The 22993-nt window shown below is 49.3% G+C and overlaps 1 protein-coding gene across 1 annotated transcript in view; it reads left to right on the forward strand.

Moving 5' to 3' along the window:
- Positions 1–22993, forward strand: part of Pitpnm3 (PITPNM family member 3) — a 93430-nt gene that overhangs the window by 52713 nt on the left and 17724 nt on the right. Inside the window, exons 5-11 of the mRNA XM_008855654.3 lie at positions 11824–11900; positions 12258–12493; positions 15337–15526; positions 15951–16073; positions 16475–16659; positions 20507–20679; positions 21824–21994. Of these exons, the coding sequence (XP_008853876.1) occupies positions 11824–11900; positions 12258–12493; positions 15337–15526; positions 15951–16073; positions 16475–16659; positions 20507–20679; positions 21824–21994 (1155 nt within the window). The remainder of the gene's footprint in view (positions 1–11823; positions 11901–12257; positions 12494–15336; positions 15527–15950; positions 16074–16474; positions 16660–20506; positions 20680–21823; positions 21995–22993) is intronic.

Below are 22993 nucleotides of genomic sequence, written 5' to 3' on the forward strand. Positions count from 1 at the left end.
TTGACTTTGACCCTGGGTTCCCACATGGCTGGGCAGATGAGGGATACATCCCTGTGACTGCAAGGGCAGCTCTTTTTTTATTCTCCTGCCTTTGTCCTTGAGGCTCTGAGTCTTCCCCAGTGTTGGTTGGTACATGTGACCTTGTGCCACACCCACATGTGCAGGAGCTCTGTGACTACACTGGAGGGTACAGGGACCTCAGACCTAGCCCTTACTCCCTTTTGTCTCCATCTGTAGCCCTTCACTTCACAGGGGGTCGGGGTTCCCAGTGCTCAAGATGGCCAGGTCTTGTGAGCTCTCCTCCCTCCTGGGCTTGTAAGGAGCCCAGTCCTGGCCTTCATTCCTTCCACCTGGAGTGGTGGTGAGGCAAGAACCTGCTTTTTTTTCTTTTTTTTTTTTTTTTTGGCTTGAAGGAATCTATTGTTTCTTCAGACCCTCTTCTGTGAACAAAGGGGTTTTGGAAACAAAAACCAGGAAGCTCTACCACAAACCTTGAGGCAAAGGAGTTGGAGCAGGCAAAAATAAAAATTTGTATCTCAGAAAGGAAAAAAAAAAATCAGCCTGTTATATGCACTTTGAAAATATTCTTATTTTTGGTCTGTTTTTTTAGTCAGTCGTGCATGAACATGGTATAAAACTCAAAAGGCATGAAAGATGACGTATGTACCACCCTCTTTGCCTCCCACCCTCCCTACCTCCCGCCCTTTCTCTCATCCTCCCTCCCTCCTTCTGCCCAGCTCAGCTCACAGGGCCCCTTCTCCCCAGAAGCAGAGAAGATGAAGTGTCTTGTATCCCACTCGAGACAGTCTCTGCAAACATGAACATATCCATAAATATTCACTTCCATATATATTTTTATATATACCCTCACACAGATGGGAGCACTCAAAGTGTTCCATTTGGCACCTTGCTTTCTGTGGATGATGTACCATGATCCTCTTGCTGTCTCAGAACATATGCAATGCTCAGGTTCATTGATCTTGGCCATGAATGTGTGTGTTAGAGTTTTGTGGTGTACCTTAAAGTGTCCCCTGTAGGTTGCTTCTCATCTTTTAGTATTATAAACAAAGTGTGATGGTTAATGTGGTATAGGTAGCATGTCATTCTACACATGGATTTGGCATTGCTGGGTCAAGGGAGTTTTGAATTTTGAATGGTATTCCCAGATGGTCCTCCATAGACGTATTGGTTTTCATTCCCACCAGCAAGGAACTAGAAAGGCTGTTTTCCCATAGGATGTTGCTAGTGGCTGATCTGAGAGGCAAAAGCAAGGTGTCACGGGGTGATTCCAGTGAGCATAGGGTTCTCAGGTTGAGCTCCTTTTCCTGGGCGGGAGCCATTTCCCTGTCCCTTGGCTGGAAGCCACTGCATTTGGAAGGGATGACTGAAGGGGGTGTGGGCCAGATGGAGCTGCTGCACTCTCAGGCCAGGGTCAACCAGAGTTAGGCCCCACTTTCCCAGCAAGCTCCTATGCCTAATGATAGTCGCTACCGGCATTCCTTCTCGCTCCCAGCTCTCTCTGAGGGGATAAGGCTGTGGCAGAGGCATTTCAAGAGTGAAGAGACCACCCTTTTCCTACTCACTCCCCAATTTCAGGGAGAAAGAATCCTGGCTGGTGCCCTGGGTTCAAATCCCCGCTTATATCAGTTAGTTTTTCTCATTGCTGTGACGAAATATCTGACAGGAGCATAAAGGAGGAAAGGTTTGTTTTGGTGCACAGTTTTAGTCCATTATGGCAGGGAAAAGGCATGGCAGTAGAAAGTTATGGTGTGGCTCATTCACATCTTGGAGGATCAGGAAGCTGAGCAGAGTTGGAAGCAAGGCCAGGCTATAATCCTCAAGGTCCTGCCCCTAGTGGCCTGTATCTACCAGCTACACTCCATGTCTACGACCTCCCAAAAGAATGCAACTAGCTGGGGACTAGCTGTTCAAACACAGAAGCGTATGAAGGACATTCTACATTCAAGCCATAATGTCATTTTTCCACTTCCATCCCGAGGAAAGCCCCTTAACTCTTCGGAGCCTTGGTTTTCTCATCTGTGATCGTGTGTGTGTGTGTGTGTTGGGGGCGGGGTGGTATCCTAACTTCTCAGAACAGAAGATTGCCTGAGACAGAGGGTAAGAACTGGACACTTGACACACAGCTGAAGAGTTCTGTGTTGAGTAGAGGGGCCTGTGGGGACACCAGGGTTGGGATGCCATACCCCTGTGGCTCTGCTGAACAGGAAGGGTCTGATTCAAGATGATCCCTTTGGATTTCCTAGGCTGAGGTCCTTCTCAGAGCTGTCCCAATGCTCACTTGGGGTGCCTAATATTGCATGTTCTTAAAAGGCAGGGTTTAGGGCCCAAATCCTACCAAGAGGTTTTATCCCTGAAAGGTCACTGGTTCACTGAACATCTCTACACAGGACCTTGCTAACCAGGCAAAGACAGATGGACACAATCAGATTCTGACCTTGAGAGGGTTAAGGAGGCACAGGGCGGACCTCAGTTCCTAGAGCCCCTAACTCTGGATGAAAATTCCCTTCCTAGCATTCCTGCCAAGTGGCTGCTTGCTTAACTTGCTTGTGTAACCTTGGTGAAGAACTCCCTGCCTGCAGGCCAGCAGGGAACAACTACAAACATTTCCTAAGTGCCCTGAGTCTGGAAACTCTCCAGGAGCCACCCCACCCTGCTATGTTGTCATCATGCCCTCTGCTCTCTTCGCTCAAGCATGGCTCAGCAAGGGTCTCCAACACAGGTCTGCAGTGTGTGCATCTGCAGTGTGCATGTGTGGCATGGATCTCTACCACGGACCAGTGGCATGGATCTGTGGTATGGATCCACAGTGTAGATCTGTGGTGTGGATCTGTGGTAGAGAGCTGCAGAATGGATCTATAGTATGGATGTGTAGCATGGATCTCAGATGTGGATCTGTGGTACAGAGTGGGTGTATCTGCAGTAGGAAATATGTGACATGGCTCAGCAGTGCAGATTTGCAGCATTGATCTGTGGTATGGATTTGTAATGGAATCAGAATGGATTCTGCAGTGTGGATTCATTAGTGTGGACTCTGCAGCATGGACTCTGCAGTGAGGGTTCGTCAGCATGGATTCTACAGTGTGGACTCTGCAGCATGGATTCTACAATGTGGACTCTGTAGTGTGGACTCTGCAGCATGGACTCTGCAGCATGGGTAAGCGTGGACTCTGCAGCGTGAACTCTGCAGTGTGGACTCTGCAGCATAGACTCTGCAGCATGGGTTTGTCAGCGTGGATTCTACAGCGTGGACTCTGTAGCATGGATTCATCAGTATGGATTCTGCATCATGAATTCTGCCATATGGATTCATCAGCATGCATCTATAGCAGAGGTCTTCAGTGTGAATCTGCAAAGGGAATCAACATGGATCTGCAGTGTGGGTCTACTGGAGGGATCTGCAGCAAAACTGCAATATGGATCTTCAGTGTGGATTTTGCAGTGTGAATCTGTGATAGAAGCCAGTGTGAATCTATAATGTGGTTTTGCAATGTGGATTTTCAGTGTGGATCTGCAGTGTGGATGTGTGGCATGGATCTATACCATGGACTAGAGCTGTGGATTTGCAGTGTGGCCCTGTGGTATGGATCTATACCGTGGACTAGAGCTGTGGATCTGTGGCATAGATCCATAGTGTAGATCTGTGGTGTGGATCTGCAGTGAATTGCAGAATGATCTATAGTATAGATGAGTAGCACGGAACCTCAGGTGTGATCTGTGATGTGGGTCTGTGTTATGTGATCTGTGGCGTGGATCTTCAGTGTCTGCAGGGTGGGTGTATCTGTAGTAGGGAATATGTGGCATGGTTCTGCAGTGCGGATTTGCAGCACTGATCTGTGCTATGGATCTACAATGAGAATCAGAATGGATTCTGCAGCGTGGACTCTGCAGCATGGATTCATCAGCGTGGATTCTGCAGTGTGGACTCTGCTGTATGGATTCATCATCATGGGTCTATAGCAAAGATTTTCAGTGTGGATTTGCAATGGCAATCAACATAGATCTGCAGTGTGGGTCTGCAGGAGGAATTTGCAGCAAAACTCTGCAATATGCATTTTAAGTGTGGATCTATAATGGGAGTCAGTGTGAATCTATAGTGTGGATCTGCAACATGGATCTGCAGTATGATCTGCAGTGTGGCATTTTAGTTTGGACTTATAGCTTGGGCACACAGTGTGAATCTGTGAGATGTCCAATGTGGATCTGCAGACAGCCACCAGGTTCTGTTGGGTCGAGTGTTCTCCAGGCTGGACCCCTAGATCTGTGACTCACTTTCTACAGCTTTCCTGACAGATTATTTGGCCAGATAGTACCTCGATGTGGTTTGAGCAGCAGGACTGGGCAGGGATGTTCCTTCCTCATTTTCAACTGTGATTCTGGTTTGTATAGTCCTATTACTCTGACTTGGGCCCTTTGCAGCCCTGGATCATGTGGCTAGACTTGGTTACATAACTAGGTAGGTCTTAGACATGTGACTTGACCTTAATCACATGACATAGTTTTGATCACATGATCCTTGAAGGCTGGTGCTGAATTTGTTTGGGTGTTTTCAGCCCTGATACAAATACCCAGTAGAGTAGAAATACCAAATACCCTGGCAATACCCAGAAGAGTAGAAATCAGAAAGGAATGTTGAGTTAGACTTTAAATCCAAATGAAGGATCAGCTTGTAACCAGCTTATAAATGTTTTTGGTGTAAATTGACCCATACTAATATTGCCCATCCAATGGATATATTCATAAGTACTTTTAAACTGAAAGAAATATGGGCTAACTGGAGACATATTGGAAAATAAAGTAGAAAATGGGGAATGAAAATTAGTCATTGTTCCAGCATGTAGAAATTACAACATTTAGGTGGATTTCCCTGAACATAAAGCTCAAGAACCCTCGCCCACCCCTTGTACCTAACTAGATTGTTGTTTTCACAAAGGCTGGGGGCTGGAGCACCTGCTGGGGAGGGTGACTTGGATCTGGCTGATAAACGAGACTAGGGGCTTTGAAGTCCTGCGCTGTGGGGCCCTCAGGGACCACCTAGAAGCAAGACTGGGCTGGAGTAAGGAAGTGGGCCCATGTTAATCAGCTTTCTGTTACTGTAGGAAAATACTTGATTCAATTAACTTTAAAGAAAGATTGGTTTGCTATTCAATAGAATTCAGCTAGACCTGATCCATTTTCTTTTCAAACTGACCCTCTAAGAAAAAAATTGGTTTATTTAAATTTTTTTTTAAATTTAATAACCACATGATTAGAAGAAGCATTTCATTACAGCTTTAACATATTCAGTAACACATTCCAGAGCAAGGATACATCTCTTTCAAAGGTGGCTGTAAATTTTTAGGTTCACAGTTGAATTAATACAGTCATACAATATTGAACTCAGTATAAACCCTGTAAGACATAAAATTGAATGAGTTTTTACCCTTTAAAGAAGAGCTCCATTTCATTTTAAGATATGCTGTTTCCTACATTTTTAATGCTACTAACACTTGTTTGCACGTCTTTAGTCTCTACGTATCTGATGATTATTTATTTTTATTTTATGTGTATGAGTGTTTTGTTTGCATGTATGTAAGTGCACTTGTGTGGTACAATGTCCAAGGAGGTCAGAAGAGAGCATCAGATTCCCCTGGAACTAGAGCTACAGATGTTTGTTGGCCATCATATGGGTGCTGGGAATTGAACTGGGGTCCTCTGCAAGAGCAGCCAGTGCTCTTAATATTGGCGCCATCTCTCTATCCCCGAGACCCTAAAGAAAATTTTATTGGCTAGCAAATTTCCATTTTATGAAAGTTTAGGAATCTTCAGATTTCTGCCCTGCCTCCTGCTCTCCTGTCTGCATCCTGCTTTTGCAGATCAGTGTCTACTTACTATTTTGGCTCAGAATTTCAGAGGTGTTAGTCTGTGGTTGCCTGGCCTTGTTTCTTTGACCTGGGTGGCACAGTACGCCATGGTGGGAACAACTGGTAAATGTGGCCAGGAAGCAAAGGGAATAAAGCAGGAAAGGGATGGGCGCCCAATAAGACCTTCAAGCCACACCCTCCTGCCAGACCCCATTTCTTAGAGTTCCACTGTCTCCCAAGAATACTGCTTGCTGGGACCAAGACTTCAACACTTGGGCACTGGGGGTGGGGGTGGGGCGACATTTCTAAACATTTCAGAGTAAAAGAGCAAAGCCATCGGGTGGTGCAAAGCTGTTCCTACCCCTACATATAATCCCACATCTTGGAGATGACTAGATCCCTTTCTAAGTCCTTCTCAGGATATGCTACAGCTCAGGCTGGGCCAGCTCTGCTCAGTTCACCCCAAGGGGGAGTGATGGAGGTGACAGTCACTGCCAGGGGACTGGTAGAATGAAGAGTGAAATTAGTGAACATTTGCAACTGCTGGGAACCAGCAGCGGTGGCAAGGGACTGGGAACAGTCCCCGCCAAGCTGGGGTGATATTTTGCTTCGGGCACTGAGCACATGGGTGCCGACCTTGGCTTTTGTCTCTGCAGCAGTGTGGTGCATGGTAATTAGAGGGGCTGATCAGGATCTGTGCTTTCCAAGGCTGTGATTAAGCAAAAATAGCCTCCATTCTTCAGCGGGCAAGAGGAGCCATGGTGAGCTGGGTGGGCCACCATCCTGGTGCTGGGGCTGGCAGGGTGCTCAGAGCAGGCACTGAGCTAGCTGGCTTGCTTCAAAGCCTATCATGAAATGTTGTCACAAAACCAGCCAATCCCCCCACCCCCCACCCCTTGCCAAATTGGGCCCAGCGTGGACCCATCACAAATAGGGCCATGCAAGCACAAACGAACAGGAGGTAGGAAGAAGCAGGTAGCTTGTTTACAGGTCCTGGGGCCCCTCACAGGTGGCTCTGCAGTACCCCTTGCTGGCTTCTCTTGTTACCAGAAGCCCTGGAGAATTCTCTCAAGGTAGGACCACAGAGTTTGAGACAGGGGACTCTAGAATTCCTAGAGGATCTCAGATACTAGTTGCCCTGAGGATTGTTCTGAGAGGTATGCTAGGGGAAAGGGGGGTTGGCATTGACTTCCCTGAACCTGGTATCTCCTAGGGCTTTAGCAGCTCTAAGATGTCTTGTAGCTGTAAGCAGTATGAGACTGTCACTTCCAAAGTTTTCACAAAAATTCCAGGCCCTGAAAGCTGATAAAGTCTGCTTTTCAAGTTTGATGGGAAAATCAAACAGCTCTAGGATAGTTGGCCAGGCCCTGTTTAGCATGCTGTGAGATAACCAGCTTCATTTAGGTAGATCTGAGGAGGTTTTCCAGATGGTGTGGCCATCGAGCAAGGTTTTGTAGGACACATAAGGGGTTCTCTGGTTTATAAAAAGGGGGAAGGACTCACAAGCTGAAAACTCAGGATAACCAAAGGTGATGAGCCATGGAAATGAATTGTGGGAAAATCAGAGTCAGTGACTGATTATTATGGGAGGATACCTGGTTCTTAAAAGCCTTGCTGGGTGTGGTGGTGCATGCTTATAATCCCCATACTCAGAAAGTTGAGCCTAGAATATCTCTTGAGAATTGGAAGCTAGCCTGGAATATATAGTAAAATCTTGTCCAAAAAATATAAATAAATAAAACAAAACAGAAAAAGTGCAAAGCCTGGTGGGAAGAGAATAGGCAGCTTTGAGGCTACTTTCCTGCTTGTCCTTGGCCTCTGGTAAGACTGGAGATGTTCAGTTCTGTGAGTGACTCTGGTCCTGACAGAAACTCTCTAGGGGTCAGTCAGCATCTGCCAGGTGAGGTCTCCCTGCCTCCCCGGTTCAGAGTGTAGTATCTATGGCTCTGTGTATTAAAGGGAGCAAAGCTCTGTCCCCAAACTGTGGAGGGAGTAAGGTGCTTCCTTTTTGCTTGGGGGATTTAAGGGTGGGAAGTGATGCTGCAGATACCCCTTCCCAGTCTTTGGCCTGCATCTCTCATCCCTGCTGAGCCGGGAATCGCCTCAGCATCATCTGTGGCCAAGATGCAATGTGTGTCCACCAATTCCATGCATGGAGCATTGTGTGGGCCCCAGGGAGCTGACATCAGGCAGATGGAAGCTGTGGGAGGTCCTTGGTCTGTGTTACCAGCAAAGACACAGGATCCAGCCCCTACCTAACAGAGGGCACGGTGCCCGGGAGACAACAGGACCCTCATGTCTTCCCTGCAAGTTATTTATAGCCTCACGATGGTAATTTGTGGCAATCACAGCATTTAATCCTGCAATCACACTGAAAGCAGGCACCCAGCCCAGCAAGGCCGGTGAGACTGCCAGGGCTCAGGGAGGGACTTGGCGGCAGGGCAGGGAGTGTGGAGGTGGTGATGTCCCCATCAGCCTCCATCCCATCTTGTCAGCTATGCCTCGCCCCCCTGGATAATGCAAATAATAGCAGCTAACTCTTGTCACAGGCTTCACATTCTGCGTTCTAAAGCCCTTCATGTGTGGGAACTTAGTTCTCCTCACCCCCGCTCTATATTATTACTATAGGGAGTTATTATTACTATAGCACTCCCATATTCCAGGTGTGGAAACCGAAGCATGGGTCACGTTTTGAACTGAGGCTTCTTGGTCCCAAAGCCCATGGTTTTGGAGGCCACATCCCTAAGTCTCAAAGGTGGAGGTGTCCCAGACTCCTCCTACCATGACCTCACCCCGTCCATATTTTGGGTTCCTTCCCACACACCTGCCCTAGAGCTGCACAGATGTACAAGAGGCTATGTGGCCACAAAGCCCACTTTTTACTTTGTGTTGGCTTCCTTCCCAACACTCTTTACCTAGTGACAAATGGGCTGCTTGGGCAGCAGACCTGGACTTTAATCATTACCATGCTTGTCTTGCTTCTGCAGAGGGAAACAGCCTGAGTTTGCTGCTCAGAAGGGCAGGGGGCGGGTTCTTGCTGAGCCATGAGCTGTGGAGGTAGGGCCCTCTAGCGGGGATCCTTGGGTCTTGTTATATAGCTGGGGCAAGTGACCCAAGTGGTTTGAACCACAGTTTACTCATCTATAAAACGGGACTCAGAACAAGAGCCATCTAAACTCTGAGGATAATTTGGAGAACCAGATGAAATGACACAAATCAACTCATAATGCCTGACTCTTAATAAGGGCTCAACGAAGTGGCCCATTCCTGTTGTCTTTTGACATCCTGTTCTAAATGCAGAACCCAGGCCTCCCCTAGCCAGGCCTAGGGCCAAGTCTTTTATAGTTAGAAACAAGCAGGAGAGCTGTGGGGAAGGGTGGCACACACTTTCAATCCTAGCACCCAGGATGCAGATGCAGGAGGATGGTGCATTCCAGGTCGGCCTGGGTCACATAGGGAGACCTTGTCTCAATAAAAACAAAAACAAAAACCAGAAGCAGAGTTTGGGGAGATGGCTTAGTGGGAAAAGTACTTACCATGCATGTGTCAGGACTTGAGTTCCAATGCCCAGAACCCACATAAAGCTGGGCACAGTGTCATGCATGTTTGTAAGGCCCAGTGATCCTACTTTGGGATGGGAGGTAGAGACAGGAGAATTTTCAGAAACTTGCAGGCAACCCTGTCTCAGACAAGGCAGAAGGTGAGGACCAACACTTGAGGTTGTCCTGACTTTTAAATAACTGTTGTAGCATGTGTACGAGTGTGTACATAGGTACATATATCACACACACCAAACACACACACACACACACACACACACACACACGCACACCATAAAAATAATCGGCCTAAGCAACTGGCAGGAGAGTTGGAAAGTAGCAGGTAGAACCAGGCCCCAGGGAAGTTTGTCCTCTTCATAAAAACCAAACTGCCCCATCACTGAGGAAACAATTTCCATCTGTGCAGGAGTCACTCACAGTCATAAGGCAGTTGCCCCTACCCAGGGTTGCATCTGTGAGGACTGGACTATTTCAGAACTGCACTTCCCTACCGAGAACAGCTCTTTGTCTGGAATTCTTTGCAGATCATTCTCCCTGAACTAGGCTGAGCAGAGCTGAGAAATGTTGACCCAGACCTAGGTTAGCTAGGGATGCCCACAGATAAATGGGAAGGACTTCCATAAACCCTCCAGGGATGAAAGGGGGGGAACATTTGTCCTCATTTAGAATGGGCTTTTGGGAGAGAAGATGAGTTCCCTATCTACAGAGACAGGTGCTGCATGTTTGAGCTGTGAGTTTCAGTCACACACAGGCCAGGTATACATCTCCTGGGGGAAGAGAAGAGAGGAGGCAAGGTGGGTTGGATGAAGGAAGGACTCTTGGGGTGGCAGACATTATTTGGGAAGAGGGTAGCTGTGGGGTGTCTCATCATATGACAATCTGATTCAGTCTGATATAATGCAGACCATGAGTGTTAGATCAGGGGTTGGCACATTATTCTGGAAAAGTCCAGATAGTAAATATTTCAGGCTTTGAGGGCTGTGAATCTGTTGGCACTATTAAAGTTGAGTGCCGTGGTATGAAAGCAGCCATAGACCTTATATTAATGGATGAGCTGGTCATGTTCCAATAATTTTTTTTTTTTACGAAAACAATTGGTGGATTTAATCCTTGGCTATAGACCCCTATGTTAGAGAAATGAGAGCTTGGGGATGCTAGAGGAGGTATTGGGCTAGGCAGCTATCAGAAGTGAGGAGAGGATTTCTGAGTGACCCCCAATGCTCGTAGGTGATACTGAGTGTCATCTCAGGTGCTGGCCACTTCTCCTGGAGCAGTCATCTTCCACTGGACCATGGGCCCATCTTCAAAGCCTTGCTATCTAAGAACTTCAACCAGATTTGATTTGATAATTTTATTTGTGATGCTGGGGATGGAATTCAGGGCCTTGTCCATACTAGGTAACCACACTCTACTGCTGAGAAATGTTCTCAGTCCCAATCAGATATTTAAAAAAAAAAAAAAAAAAAGCAAGCTGGCGAAATGGCTCAGCAGGTAAAGGCACTTACCACTAAACTAGATAACCTGAGTTTTGATCCTGGGAAGGAAAACTGACTCTCATGAGTTGTCCTCTGACCATTGCATGGGTGAACACACACACACACACACACACACACACACACACACACTAAAGCAACAACAGCAACAAAAACCAAACAAAGAAGGAAAATAAAAATGAGATTTTTCTAATGCAGGCTGGGCTTGCACAATGATATAGGCTTAGAAGTCCTGTGATCTGCCTGCCAGTGGTGTAGTTCCTGTCCAAGCCCAGTGGCCTGAGCACCAGGAGAGCCAGGGGTGTAAATCTCTATCCTAGCTGGAAGGTGGAGACCCCAAAACACAATGTCCCAGGGCTGAAACCATGGCAATCCCAATGCTTTTGTCCTGTTCAGGCCTTCAGCAGATTGGATGGTGCCCACCCACCCTAGGGGCTGAGACTTTCCAACTCAGCCTCTCATGCCAGGCTTAAACCCTTCTGGAAGCCCCTCACAGGCACACCCAGGAGTCACAGGGTATCCCTTAGCTTGGTCACACTAATGTGAGATGGGCCATCATGCTAGCTCTCCAAGGGGCATTTGGCTCAAGTTCCTGTCCGAGGCTGGAAGTAGATGCCATGATTCTCACACAGCTGATGTTACTGGTGAAGAAAACAGGTGGTTCCTTCCTAGGACACCTGCTTCATCTGGATGAGTGCTTTCTGCTGGGCCTCCTTTCCTTAACAGGGCAAAGCATTTTGTGTTATACAGTCATACAGAGACAGGGGCCTGGACAGGCTGACCCTCCCAAGCTCCAGACTGTAACTCCAACTTTCTAGTAAGTCATGATTTCTACTATGTGCCCAGCTGCGTCTAGAGAGTACCCCTGCTGTAGAAACCTGCTACATTCACCCTCTGTCCCTTCTGCAGGAGAACTGTACCGGGTGTCCCTGAGAAGACAGAGGTTTCCAGCCCAGGGAAGCATCGAGATTCATGAAGATGGAGAGGTGTGCTGGGTTTCTGAGGCATCTGGTTCATCTGTGGCTGGCATTTTAGGAAGAGCCCTAAGATGGTAGACAGGCTGCCTCGCTTTCATGTTGTTCTTCATTCAACTTACTGTGTCACCCCAGGTCCCTGTCATTCTCTGGGCTTCATGCTCCCATAGGTACCAGAAGGGTCTCTCTAGACTCTTCCTGAGTCTGGCCCTCCTTGTAGGCTGCTCTCCCTCCAAATGCACCAGAGGTCTTAATGGGGCTGTGGAACTAGCCACCAGACTTGGAGCTTTGGCCACAGTCCCTTTGTGTCCTTGTGTGTCCCTGGCTCCTGTTGCCTGCCAATCTCTATCCCTGCCATGTTCCTCTCAGGAAGGCTGCTCACAGCGCTCCTGCAAGACACACGTCCTCCTGCTGGTGCTGCATGGAGGCAATGTGCTGGACACTGGCTCTGGCGACCCTTCCTGCAAGGCAGCCGACATCCACACCTTCAGCTCTGTGCTGGAGAAGGTCATGCGTGCCCACTTCCCTGCTGCTCTGGGCCACATCCTCATCAAGTTCGTCCCTTGTCCTGCTGTCTGCTCGGAGGCTTTCTCGCTCGTCTCTAAGTGAGTCATTTCAGTGTGTTTGCATCGTCTGGGTTGGTGTGGGAGTTAAGTGAAGGGGCTCCCCCTGCTATGGGGGCACCTGCCCAGGCGTCTGGTATAAGGTCACGATTGCTGAGGGAGTCCTGTTGGGAGATGGTCAACAAGAGTCCTCTGCTTGGGGCCCATGCTAGCTCAGACCCACTTCCTGTGCTTTAGTTGGCACACAACAGGAAACTGAGGTCTTGAGAGTTCAACAACCTCTCCCAGTTACCCAGAGAATGGAGCCAGGAGTCACACCAAGGCAGCCTCACTTCCGAGTACAGCCCTGTAGGGATAGGTGATCTAATGGAGGGGTCCGAGGCACTGTAAGCACTCAGAGCTGAGGGAGATGCCCTAGAGAAGGTGATTAGAGCAATAACATGGCTAAGTGTGAGGCCTCTTGAGTCACTCTGGACTTGAACTCTGGCTGTGTGGCATTGGGGAGTTGTTTCACCTCTCTGCCTCAGTTCCCCTATCTGTACAATGGGGATGATAATGGTCTTGACTGCTTTCTGGAGGTTGAGTTTGCCGGTGTGTAGGCAGCTGTAAATTCATTGCAGCACATGGGAGGTGATCACACAGGAGCTGCTGGCACTGACATCCTCCTGGTTGTGGGGGGTTCTTAACCTGTCTCTAGTTGGTGGAGAGTGGGCTAAGAAGGTTACTTTTCTAGTTCCCAGAAGAGACCCAGGCTGGTGGGAGTAGGGAGGGAAAGGACAGTGTGACAGAAGCATATGCTGAGCCCTGGGGTCCTCCCTCCATGCAAGTGCTAGCAAGTCCCTTCTACTGTGGGCCCTGATACCTAAGTGAGGGACAGACTGAGAGATCAGTAACCATGGGGAGATCTGGGTCTTACGGAGGTGTTCTACCCACTGTTCCAGGACCTGAGGGATCCAGTGACCCCAGGTGTCCCTGTTGAACCAGGTAAAGGGAGATGACTTGAGCCAGGTTCCCAGACACCTGTTTTCTTATCATCTGAAAAAATAAAAAAGACTTTGTGTGCCTGCAGAGCCTGGAGCCCTGAGCCAATTACTGAGATTGAAGCTGGAGGTGGGAACTTCCAGTAGGTGTGATGCTTTCCTCCTCCCCTTCTCTCCCACCACCAGTCCTTCTCACATGACCTGGCCAGAGTCCCTTCTTTCCAGCCCTTTCCCCAGGCTCTCTCCCATGTGTGGGGAATACCCAAGGCCCCAATGGAAGGGGAACTTTTGTGTTCAGTCTCAGTTAGATGTGACTCTGAGCCCAGGGGCTTTACTGTGGGATGGGTCTGAGGCACAGGAGACAGCATAAGCCACATCCTTCCCCTCTCCACCCCCTGGATGGGGTGCAGAGACTGAGTCTCCCTATTCCTAGGATGCACTCAGGTGGATCTCCATCAGAAATGGAAGGCAGGAAGCAGATTAGGTCTGTGGCTCCCCAGCCTGGCTAATCGCTCCAATCCCTGGTATGACCTGGGTCATAATACATGCTGTATAGACTCCTCTGGAGCCTCTGAGCAAGCTGGGCCCCGGATCTGCTGTCTTAGACAAGGCCTTGCTGCTGCTGCTGCCTGTTCTGCAGCAGGATTTGGGAACCACCGAGCTAATGGCAAGGCTCTGGTTCCTCATAAGCACAGCAGTCCTGGAGTTAATCTTGCTGGTTCACAATCCATTTTAGGACCCCTGCTTCTCACCTACCCCCATGACAGCTGACCTCCATAGCTGTGTCATCCGTATCTCTGGGAAGACGGATGGCCAGACCATTTGAGGGGATGGCGGGAGGGAGCTTACCTTTCCCCCAGGCAGCTCTTGCCGGGTCCATTAATCATCCGTAATTACTGCTGGGAGGGAGCTCCTTCTTGGCTAATTAAAATTTCTCTGGCTGTAATCGAGGCCTGTTTCCTCTAATTTGTGTTCTTTGGAGATGAGGAATGGCTGATGGGACCTGCTTTGCACACCACTAGGACTCTGCCACCCGCTATGGGTGCTTGAGCCCTGTCACCTGCCCTAGCTTCTGTTGGTCTTCTGGGCCCTAGGTCAGTTCGAGTTTGGCATATAGGGGAAAGGGAGGCCCTGGGCAGGGCTGGAGGGGTCCCAAACTCCTTGTGTCCCTCCTAACAACACATCAGGGTTGGGTGTGCCAGGGAACAGAGACCATCCAGGTAGGGATGGCAAGGCTGCTAGGAAGCTGGTGTCAGGTGGGTCTGAGCTGCACAGAGAGGGAGAAGTTCCTAGTAGGGAGGTGGAGGGATGCAGTGTCCTCTGGGAGTGTGGCACTATACGGAAGGCTCTTGGCCCTCTCTGTAAAGCCAATGAAGCACAGGACCCATCCCCTGCACAGAAAAAATGCAGCATCATACATGTAACCGGATGTTACCTGCATACTGGGGCTATCATCTGACCTCTATGCCTGGTATCCTCTTACCACTCCCTTCTCAGTTTCTCAAAGCCTCCCTTGAAGGTCTAGTTCAGCTCCTTCCTTCTCCAGGAAGTCTGCTGTGATGCTACTCCCACACCCTGCTCCACATTAGCTGGTTCTCACCTGACTTGTTCTAGAACCAGGGTGTCCTTGGAGCCTTGCAGAGCAGAGCAAGACAGCACGACTGTGCCATACCATGTGCTGGCTCAGGCTGGGCATGTGGGAAATCAGCACTACCTTGGGTTCCTGTCTTCATTTCCCCTGCCCCATTGTCTGCTTTGTCTCATGGGGCCTAGTCTGGGTCCTTAAGAGTCCCTGGAGCTGGGTGTGATGCCTCACCAGCATGTGCACTCTTCAGAAAAGCCCTCAGCCCCACAACACCCACTGCTTGATCCTGGCTGGGCTGACCTTGAGCCCCCTGTCTGCAGCCTAAACCCCTACAGCTATGACGAGGGCTGCCTCAGCACCAGCCAGGACCATGTGCCCCTGGCCGCCCTTCCCCTGCTGGCCATCTCCTCCCCACAGTACCAGGATGCTGTTGCCACTGTCATTGAGCGAGCCAACCATATCTATGGAGAATTCCTCAAGTCCTCTGATGGGATTGGCTTCAGTGGGCAGGTAAGGCTGCCTGCCCTCCCCATCCCATGCTGGCTGCTGCCTGGAAGGCAGGCTAGGGTCTGCTGCAAGGATTGAAGCAGGTTCTTCTAGAACTATAGCACCCAAGATTGAAGGAGGCTGTTGATTGGTGGGTGGGTACCCTCATTTTACAAACAGGAAAACAGGCTGGCCAGCCCAGTCCTGATTTTGGAGTCTATGCTGATCTTTAGCCAGTCTGACTCTTAAGCATAGCTTCACCTTTGACCTAAAACTGACCCCCAAAGGAAATCTACCCCCAAGATGAGCCTCATACCCCCATTTGGACTCTGAGCATCTCTTTAGGACAGGATCCTTATTCTACAATAGGAACACACTCCTGCTCTGATTGGGTGTTGGGTGAGAGTGTGGTAGCAGGCAGGCCTGCAGCCCAGCTGTGCCTCTGCAGGTGTGTCTCATCGGGGACTGTGTAGGCGGCCTCCTGGCTTTTGATGCCATCTGCTACAGTGCGGGGCCCTCAGGGGACAGCCCTGGCAGCAGCAGCCGGAAGGGGAGCATCAGCAGTACCCAGGTGTGGCCAGGTGGAGGGACAAGGGAGGGTGTGTCCCTGGGAGCCCTCCCCTAGGCCCAGGGGACAGGAGTCTCCCCCGTGGGAGGTAGTGCTGGGCCTTCATGTTGGCACTATGGCATCCATGGTACAAAGGCTTTTATGGGAATAGCAAAAGCACATTAGCCTAGACCAGGAAACAGGCTCTGGGGTTGGGGAAAGGGACTGGGGTTTAGCTCCCTAGACTGCTCTCCAGTGTCCTGACTGGGTGATCATTCCTGTGGCTGTAGAGATGGCCAGTGCCTAACATTCCCTCATGTGCCTTTTGGAAGCGTAACTCCCGCATAGCAGGAAGAAGGGTGTCCTTTGTGCCCAGGGAATAGGCAGGGCCTGGGCCCCTGTGATGGCTGTGCTTTCTGCTGAAGGACGTCCCCATGGTGGTGGAGGAGGACTGTGATCTGGCTGGCAGCAAACGGCTCAGCAAGAGCAACATCGATGTCTCCAGTGGGGTGGAGGATGAGGAGCCCAAGAGGCCAATGCCTCGGAAACAGAGTGACTGCTCCACCTATGACTGCGAGGCTATCACTCAGCATCATGCCTTCCTTTCAAGGTAACTCCTCCACTGCCTTTGCCGCACCATGGTATCCAGGAGAATGCGGATCTTGGCTCAGAGTCACCAGGGAGGCCCCTGACCAGCTACCCATCCCAGGCCCTTCCACCAGGGCTCAAACGCAGCATGGAAATACTGGGACCAGGGCCACTTGTCATTGGACCTTCATCCAGACCAAGGAATCTGCTTCTTGTCCCTGTTTTGTTCAAACTTGCAGAAACTGGGGATGATCTGCTCTACATCATGGGTCTCAGCTTTCTCTTCTGCAAAAGGGTAGAGCTGCATAGTCACTCCCCCAGCCCTGGGGTACCTTAGAGAATCTAGTGAAGTCACAGACAGGGGTAGGCTTGGTGAGCCACCCTAGGGATGCCTCTCTATTGCTTCTCAGAGGAGGAGGGGGTGTCACAGCACTAGGTCCTGAAGACCTGGGGGGTCAGCATTCTGTGCTCCTTGTCCCCACTTCAGTGTCTTGGACATGACAAACTCCATAGACTGTCCTTTCACTTTCTAGAAGAGATAGTGAGAGGCTAAATGAACATGAACTCCTGCATGTTGATTCAGGAGAGAAATGAGCCCTTTCTCTTCAATTCTCTCCTTTCCTTTCCCTCCCCCCATCACCCTCTCCCTCCCTAAGTGATTGTCATGGGATCATCATAACATCCAGAAGATATCCCACCACCCAGAGAAGCCACTAGTAATGTTTTAAAGCTTTACATACTTATTTATTTATTATTACTTTATGTGTATGAGTGGATTTCATGCATGTATGTAAGTGCGCCTGTGTTGTGCAGTGTCCACGGAGGTCAGAAGAGGGTGTCAGAAGTCCTGGAACTGGTGTTAGGGCGGTTGTTAGTCACCATGTGGGTGCTGGGAATCAAACCAGGTCCTCTAAGAGCAGCCAGTGCTCTTATCTGCTGAGCTATTCTCCAGCCCGTTTTAGAGTATTTTTACATGCTTTACATATATTAAAGAACCCCAAGCTGGGCGTGGTGGCACACGCCTGTAGTCCCAGCACTTGGGAAGCAGAGGCAGGGGGATCTCTGTGAGTTCAAGGCCAACCTGGTCTACATAGTTCCAGGACAACTGGGCTACAAAAAAAAAAAAAAAAAAAAAAAAAGAAAGAAAGAAGAAGAACCCCAAAGCTTCCTACATTGTGATCTTTCCTCCATATAATTAAAGATACTTGATAAATATTCTTAATGGAATTATAAGTTTGGGTGCATAGATGACAGCTTCTTTAATGTACTAACTGGATACTTTGTATTTTTCCAATTCTGTTTTAAAAAGCACTACTCTAAGGATCTTTTTTAAGAAAAAGATTTATTTTGTGTGTGTGTGTGCGTGTGCGCGTGCGCACACCTGCGTGCATATATGCATATGTGTGTGCAAGTACCCCCAGAGGCCAGAGAGTGTGTCGGATCCCCTAGTTACAGGTGGATGTGAGCTGCCTGACATGAGTGCTGGGAACTGAACTCAAGTCATCTGCAAGAGCAGCAAGTACTCTTAACTACTGAGCCATCTGTCCAGCCCCTATTTTGGACACCTTTGTGCATAAACATTTATGTATGTATTAAGCTTGTAGTAGTCTTGTCTTATCCACAGTTTTGTATCCTATGGTTTTAGTTATGATAAACTATGGTTTAAAAATATTAAATAGAAAATTCCAGAACTAAACCAGCTCTAAATTTTAAGTTGTGCATCTTCTGAGTAATATGATGAAGTCTCATGTGTTGCCCTGAACACAAATCATTCCAGTGCTTCTACTCTGTACATGCTACTCACCTGTTGGTCACTTGGCAGCCATTTCAGGTCCACTGTCATGGTGCTATAAGTGCTTGTGCCCACGTGACCTTTGTTTTACTTAGTAATGGTCCCAAAGTACAAGAGTAATGATGCTGGCAATTCACATATGACAAAGAGAAGCTGTGACATGTCCTTGTTAGGTGAAAATGTGAAATTACAATATTTTGCAAAAGACATACATATGGCTTTTATTAAAATATGTTATTTTTAGGCCGGGCGTGGTGGCTCACGCCTTTAATCCCAGCACTTGGGAGGCAGAGGCAGGTAGATCTCTGTGAGTTCAAGGCCAGCCTGGTCTACATAGCAAGTTCCAGGCCAGCTGGGTCTACAGGGAGACCCTGTCTCAAAAAGACCAAAAATGTTGTAATTTTTATATTTTATTCTTAATTGTTTTCTTTATAAAAAAGTTATTATTTTTACTTTATGTGTATAAGTGTATTGCCTGCATGTAGGTAGGTGCACCTGTGTCGTGCAGTGCCTATGGAGATCACAAGAGGGCGTCTAAGTTACTGTAACTGGAATTATAGATGGTTATTAGCCACCATGTGGGTGCTGGGAACCAAACCCGTGTCTTCTGCAAGAGCAGACACTGCTCTTAACCACTGCACCATCTCTCCAGCCCCTTAGTTGTTTTCTTACTGTGCCTAATCATTAGGCTTCACCCCAAGTATGTTAAGTATTGGAAAAAGCATTATATACACAGGGCTTGGCACTTTCCATTGAGGCCTTGGGATGTGTCCTCATGGGTGAGTGGGAGCCCCTGTACTTCCTATGGATGGTTCCTGAAGGTGTGATGGTAGGCCACAGGTTCTGCATGTTTAAGCATGGAATATCAGCATGTGTTTGTCAGAACAGCAGGCACATGCAAGGTAAAATCTCAACATTTCTGGTACGCCCTTAAAAAATCCTTTAGAAAAGCCCAAGTCTGGAGAGCATCCAGACATTGGAGACTTTCAATAGCAAACCCAACACAGCCAGAATTTCCTTCTGGTACAGGACAGATGGCTGTTTCTTTGGCAATTAAGTAATTGGCACATGTTTAGGGACCATGCTGTACATGAAATGTACATGGTTAAGCATCATTGTCATTGTCTCAGAGAGCAGAAGGCAGCGTGAGAATAGGGTGCTCTCTGCACACTGGCTCACTACTGAGGGTGGAACCCTCACCCACAGTGTTTCAACTGTTACCTTGAAAAGTTTTTCTCCTCCAACTCAAATATTTTAGCTGAATTTAGTTGATTGATATATCCTGCAATCCCTCTACCATATTTTCACCTTTAAGTTGTCCCTGGTGTTCTCAGAAAGGCCAGGGAGGTGGCCATTGCTCCTGCTGACTCTCAGAGCACAGCCCTGAGTTGGTGGTTAAACACAACCTGGACTCTTTGGGACCGGAATGTGGGGTCCTCTGCAGCATCTGGTGAAGCTCTGGGGCATCTATTGACTAGAGAGGAGTGGGGAAGCCAGGCTGCTTGCACCTGTGTCTGCAGGTTGGTTGGAACACAAGTTATGACAAAAGCCCTGATGCTGGTGGCACAGGTACCAGCCAGCTGGTCTGCATGTTGGCCAGGCTGGGCTTCTCCTATAAATGGTGTATGAGTTCTGAGTGACTGTTGTAGACAGCATGACAGAGCAGGCCTACCCACACAGGATGCTCAGTTGCTCTCAGGTGCTCAGCCTGGTTTTAGAAGAAAAGTTTAGCAGCTCCTAGCCACACAGATTGCTTAAGACTGTCTGTGGCTGTTCTTCTGTTTCCATGGTAGAATCCAGAACATGTGATGGACACAGATGCCCCACAAAGTCTGAAACACTCACCATCTGGCCCTGAGCAGAAAGTTTGCTGACATCTACACTAGCTAAATGTTAGCCAGGCCTAAGTGGCCAGTGCCTCATGTCACCAGCTCAGGTAGATAGTGTCAGCAATTGGTCTGTGCAGTGGAGGGTTGAGCATCGTGCTCTCAGAATGTATCTGTGCTGCAGAGTGGACACTCCCATGGTGCTGGTCCTCCCCTGATCTGTTCTTTCCCACCTTTCTTCCCTCTGGCAGCATCCACTCCAGTGTGCTGAAGGATGAGGCTGAGGTTCCTGCAGCTGGTACACCCCAGGTCCCTGAGGTCAGCCTGGGTCGCTTTGACTTTGATGTCTCTGACTTCTTCCTCTTTGGCTCACCCCTGGGCCTGGTCCTGGCCATGCGAAAGACAGTTCTGCCTGGGCTAGATGGTAGGTATGGAATGGACCAAGGCCTGAGATCCTGTTTGTAGCTAAGCCAACAGCTCAGGGGCTCAAAGTAAAGGGGAGTGGGAGTGTGGGGAAAGTGATGGAGGCAGGGTAGCTGGAGAGAGATGAGAGAAGCTGGAGGACAAGAGAGAAGGGGGAAAAGGCACCTTCCCCATGTGGAGCAAAGTGAGGTAGCTTGATGGACCGCAGACTTCTCTGTCCCTGCTATGTGCCCTGGATGACTTGCCCCAATCCCTATAGTCATGCCGCATGGGAACAAAGACCACAAACATTCATCCTGTCACACCCCCCTGTGCCAAGCAAGCCTCCTGCATCCAGATGGTTCTCACCAGCCCCCTTCCAAAACGAGCATCGCTGCCTTTGCCCTGCCTCCAGCCTAAAGCTCTTTCCAGTTTCTCCAAAACACACGTGAAACCATTTGATCAGCAGGGGCTTTTGTGGAGACTCTGAGGACAGCAGAGGCTCTGGCTGAAGCGAGGGGAGGCAGAACTTACAGCCACTGTCAGGGTGGCAGAGGAGTCCCTATGGCTGACTCCCTGGATGCTGCTGTACCATCCAGGCCCCTGACCAGGTGACAGGCAGCTACTGGGAGGCAGGGTTCTCAGTGGAGACGCCTGCTGGTCAATAAGAGAAGTGCTCTGTTCTCTGTTGAACGTAGCAGTAGATAGAGGAACTGAGTGTTGTTTGTGGGGTTTCCTGGGGGCCTGAGCAAGGGGTCATAGGCCTGACTGGAGGAACTTGGATTGGCTTAATAGATCAGGTAGCAAGTGAGTAGGAGCTGGAGGAATTGAAAGAGGCTGTGCAGTAGAAATAGTGAAGGGAGGGCCTTGGAGTCTGAAGAAAGGAGCACTTGAACCAAGGCAGGGAGGGCAAGGAAAGCAATAGGCATGCAGTTGCTCACCAGCACCGCAGTGCTGGGTATCTGCAATGGCACCCCTGGGTGGGGCAGATTGACAAGATCTTGAATGACAAACTGGGCATTTTGTGTCTGTGGGAAGCGAGGAGCTAGGGGAGGTTCTTGAGTAGGAGAGAAGGCTAATCAAAGCTGCATTCCACAAAGCCTTTAAGGGCTAAGGAGGCAGATCCTAGAAAGGGACTTCTGCATATGTTTTCCCACCCGCCACAGGTTTACAGATGCGTCCTGCCTGCAGCCAGGTCTACAGCTTCTTCCACTGCGCTGACCCTTCCGCCTCACGGCTTGAGCCGCTGCTGGAGCCCAAGTTCCACCTGGTTCCTCCGGTCAGCGTGCCCCGCTACCAGAGGTTCCCCCTGGGTGATGGACAGTCTCTCCTGCTTGGTAGGTCCTGGGACTGTTTGTGCTGTGCTGGAGGCTTGTAGGATCTGGGCTGCTCTCTCTGGCCCAGCCTCTCAAGCTGTCAGCTATGGAGTGCCTCCTGTGAGCAGGGTTGTATTCTTAGAGGAGTGCCTAGGAAGCCAGGCCTTGCCTCCACTTTATGCTAAGCATGCCAGGCATCTTGGTGTCAGAGCTTTGCCCTCCAGCAGGCTCCTGGTTGAGCTTCTGTTGCTGAAGCTGGAATAACAGTGGGGTCCTTTGCCCTGAAAGTGCAGGGACCCATGCCCAGTAGTGTTCCCCAAGGCTCATCCTGGACTCTGCACAGCATGGAGTGTGTCATTCTGATGGGATTCATAGAAGGGGTAGCCGTTGGTCAGGTCTAGAGGAGAGATGTATTTGAACACATGGAGAGGCACTGGAGGGATAATAGGAACAGGACAGGTGGCCTCTGGTTCAAAGAGGGTGACTGGGGATATGGCTAATGGCAAGCCTGGAGTGGACAGCCAGGTGCTTGGCAGTCAGAGAGGCTTGGCTCCATACTGCCATTGGGGAATTCCAGTCTAAGTCACTCAAAGGTTTGGGCTAGAGATGAGGAGATGTTCATTCTAAGGTTAACTTGCTCCTCCCCACTCCTTATTTCAAACAGATATACCTTCCCAAACCCTGCTTTGTCTGTAGCTTTGATGGTGGAGTGAGGCTCTAAAGCCCTCCCCCTCCCCCAATGTTCCCTCTTTGGTCCTCCATCCCTACCAGCTTCCAGGCTGTCTACTTTCACCTCAGCCATATACCTCTGTGATTCAGGGGAAGAATTTGATGAGAGAAGAGATGGTTAGGAACTATGTCATGATGCAGCTGGGTGTTGGGGGCAGGCTCCCAGGCTCCCCTGTAGCTTTTGGGAGGGAGGTGATGAGAGACCACCACTCAGGTCTGCATCATTCACAGCTTTAGAAGTGAAAGTCAGCAATGTACTATGCTGGGTCTCCGAGAGAGAGAGAGAGAGAG

The sequence above is a fragment of the Nannospalax galili genome, unplaced genomic scaffold (genome assembly GCF_000622305.1).
Source record: "Nannospalax galili isolate Female #2095 unplaced genomic scaffold, S.galili_v1.0 scaffold888, whole genome shotgun sequence".
Classification (NCBI taxonomy): domain Eukaryota; kingdom Metazoa; phylum Chordata; class Mammalia; order Rodentia; family Spalacidae; genus Nannospalax; species Nannospalax galili.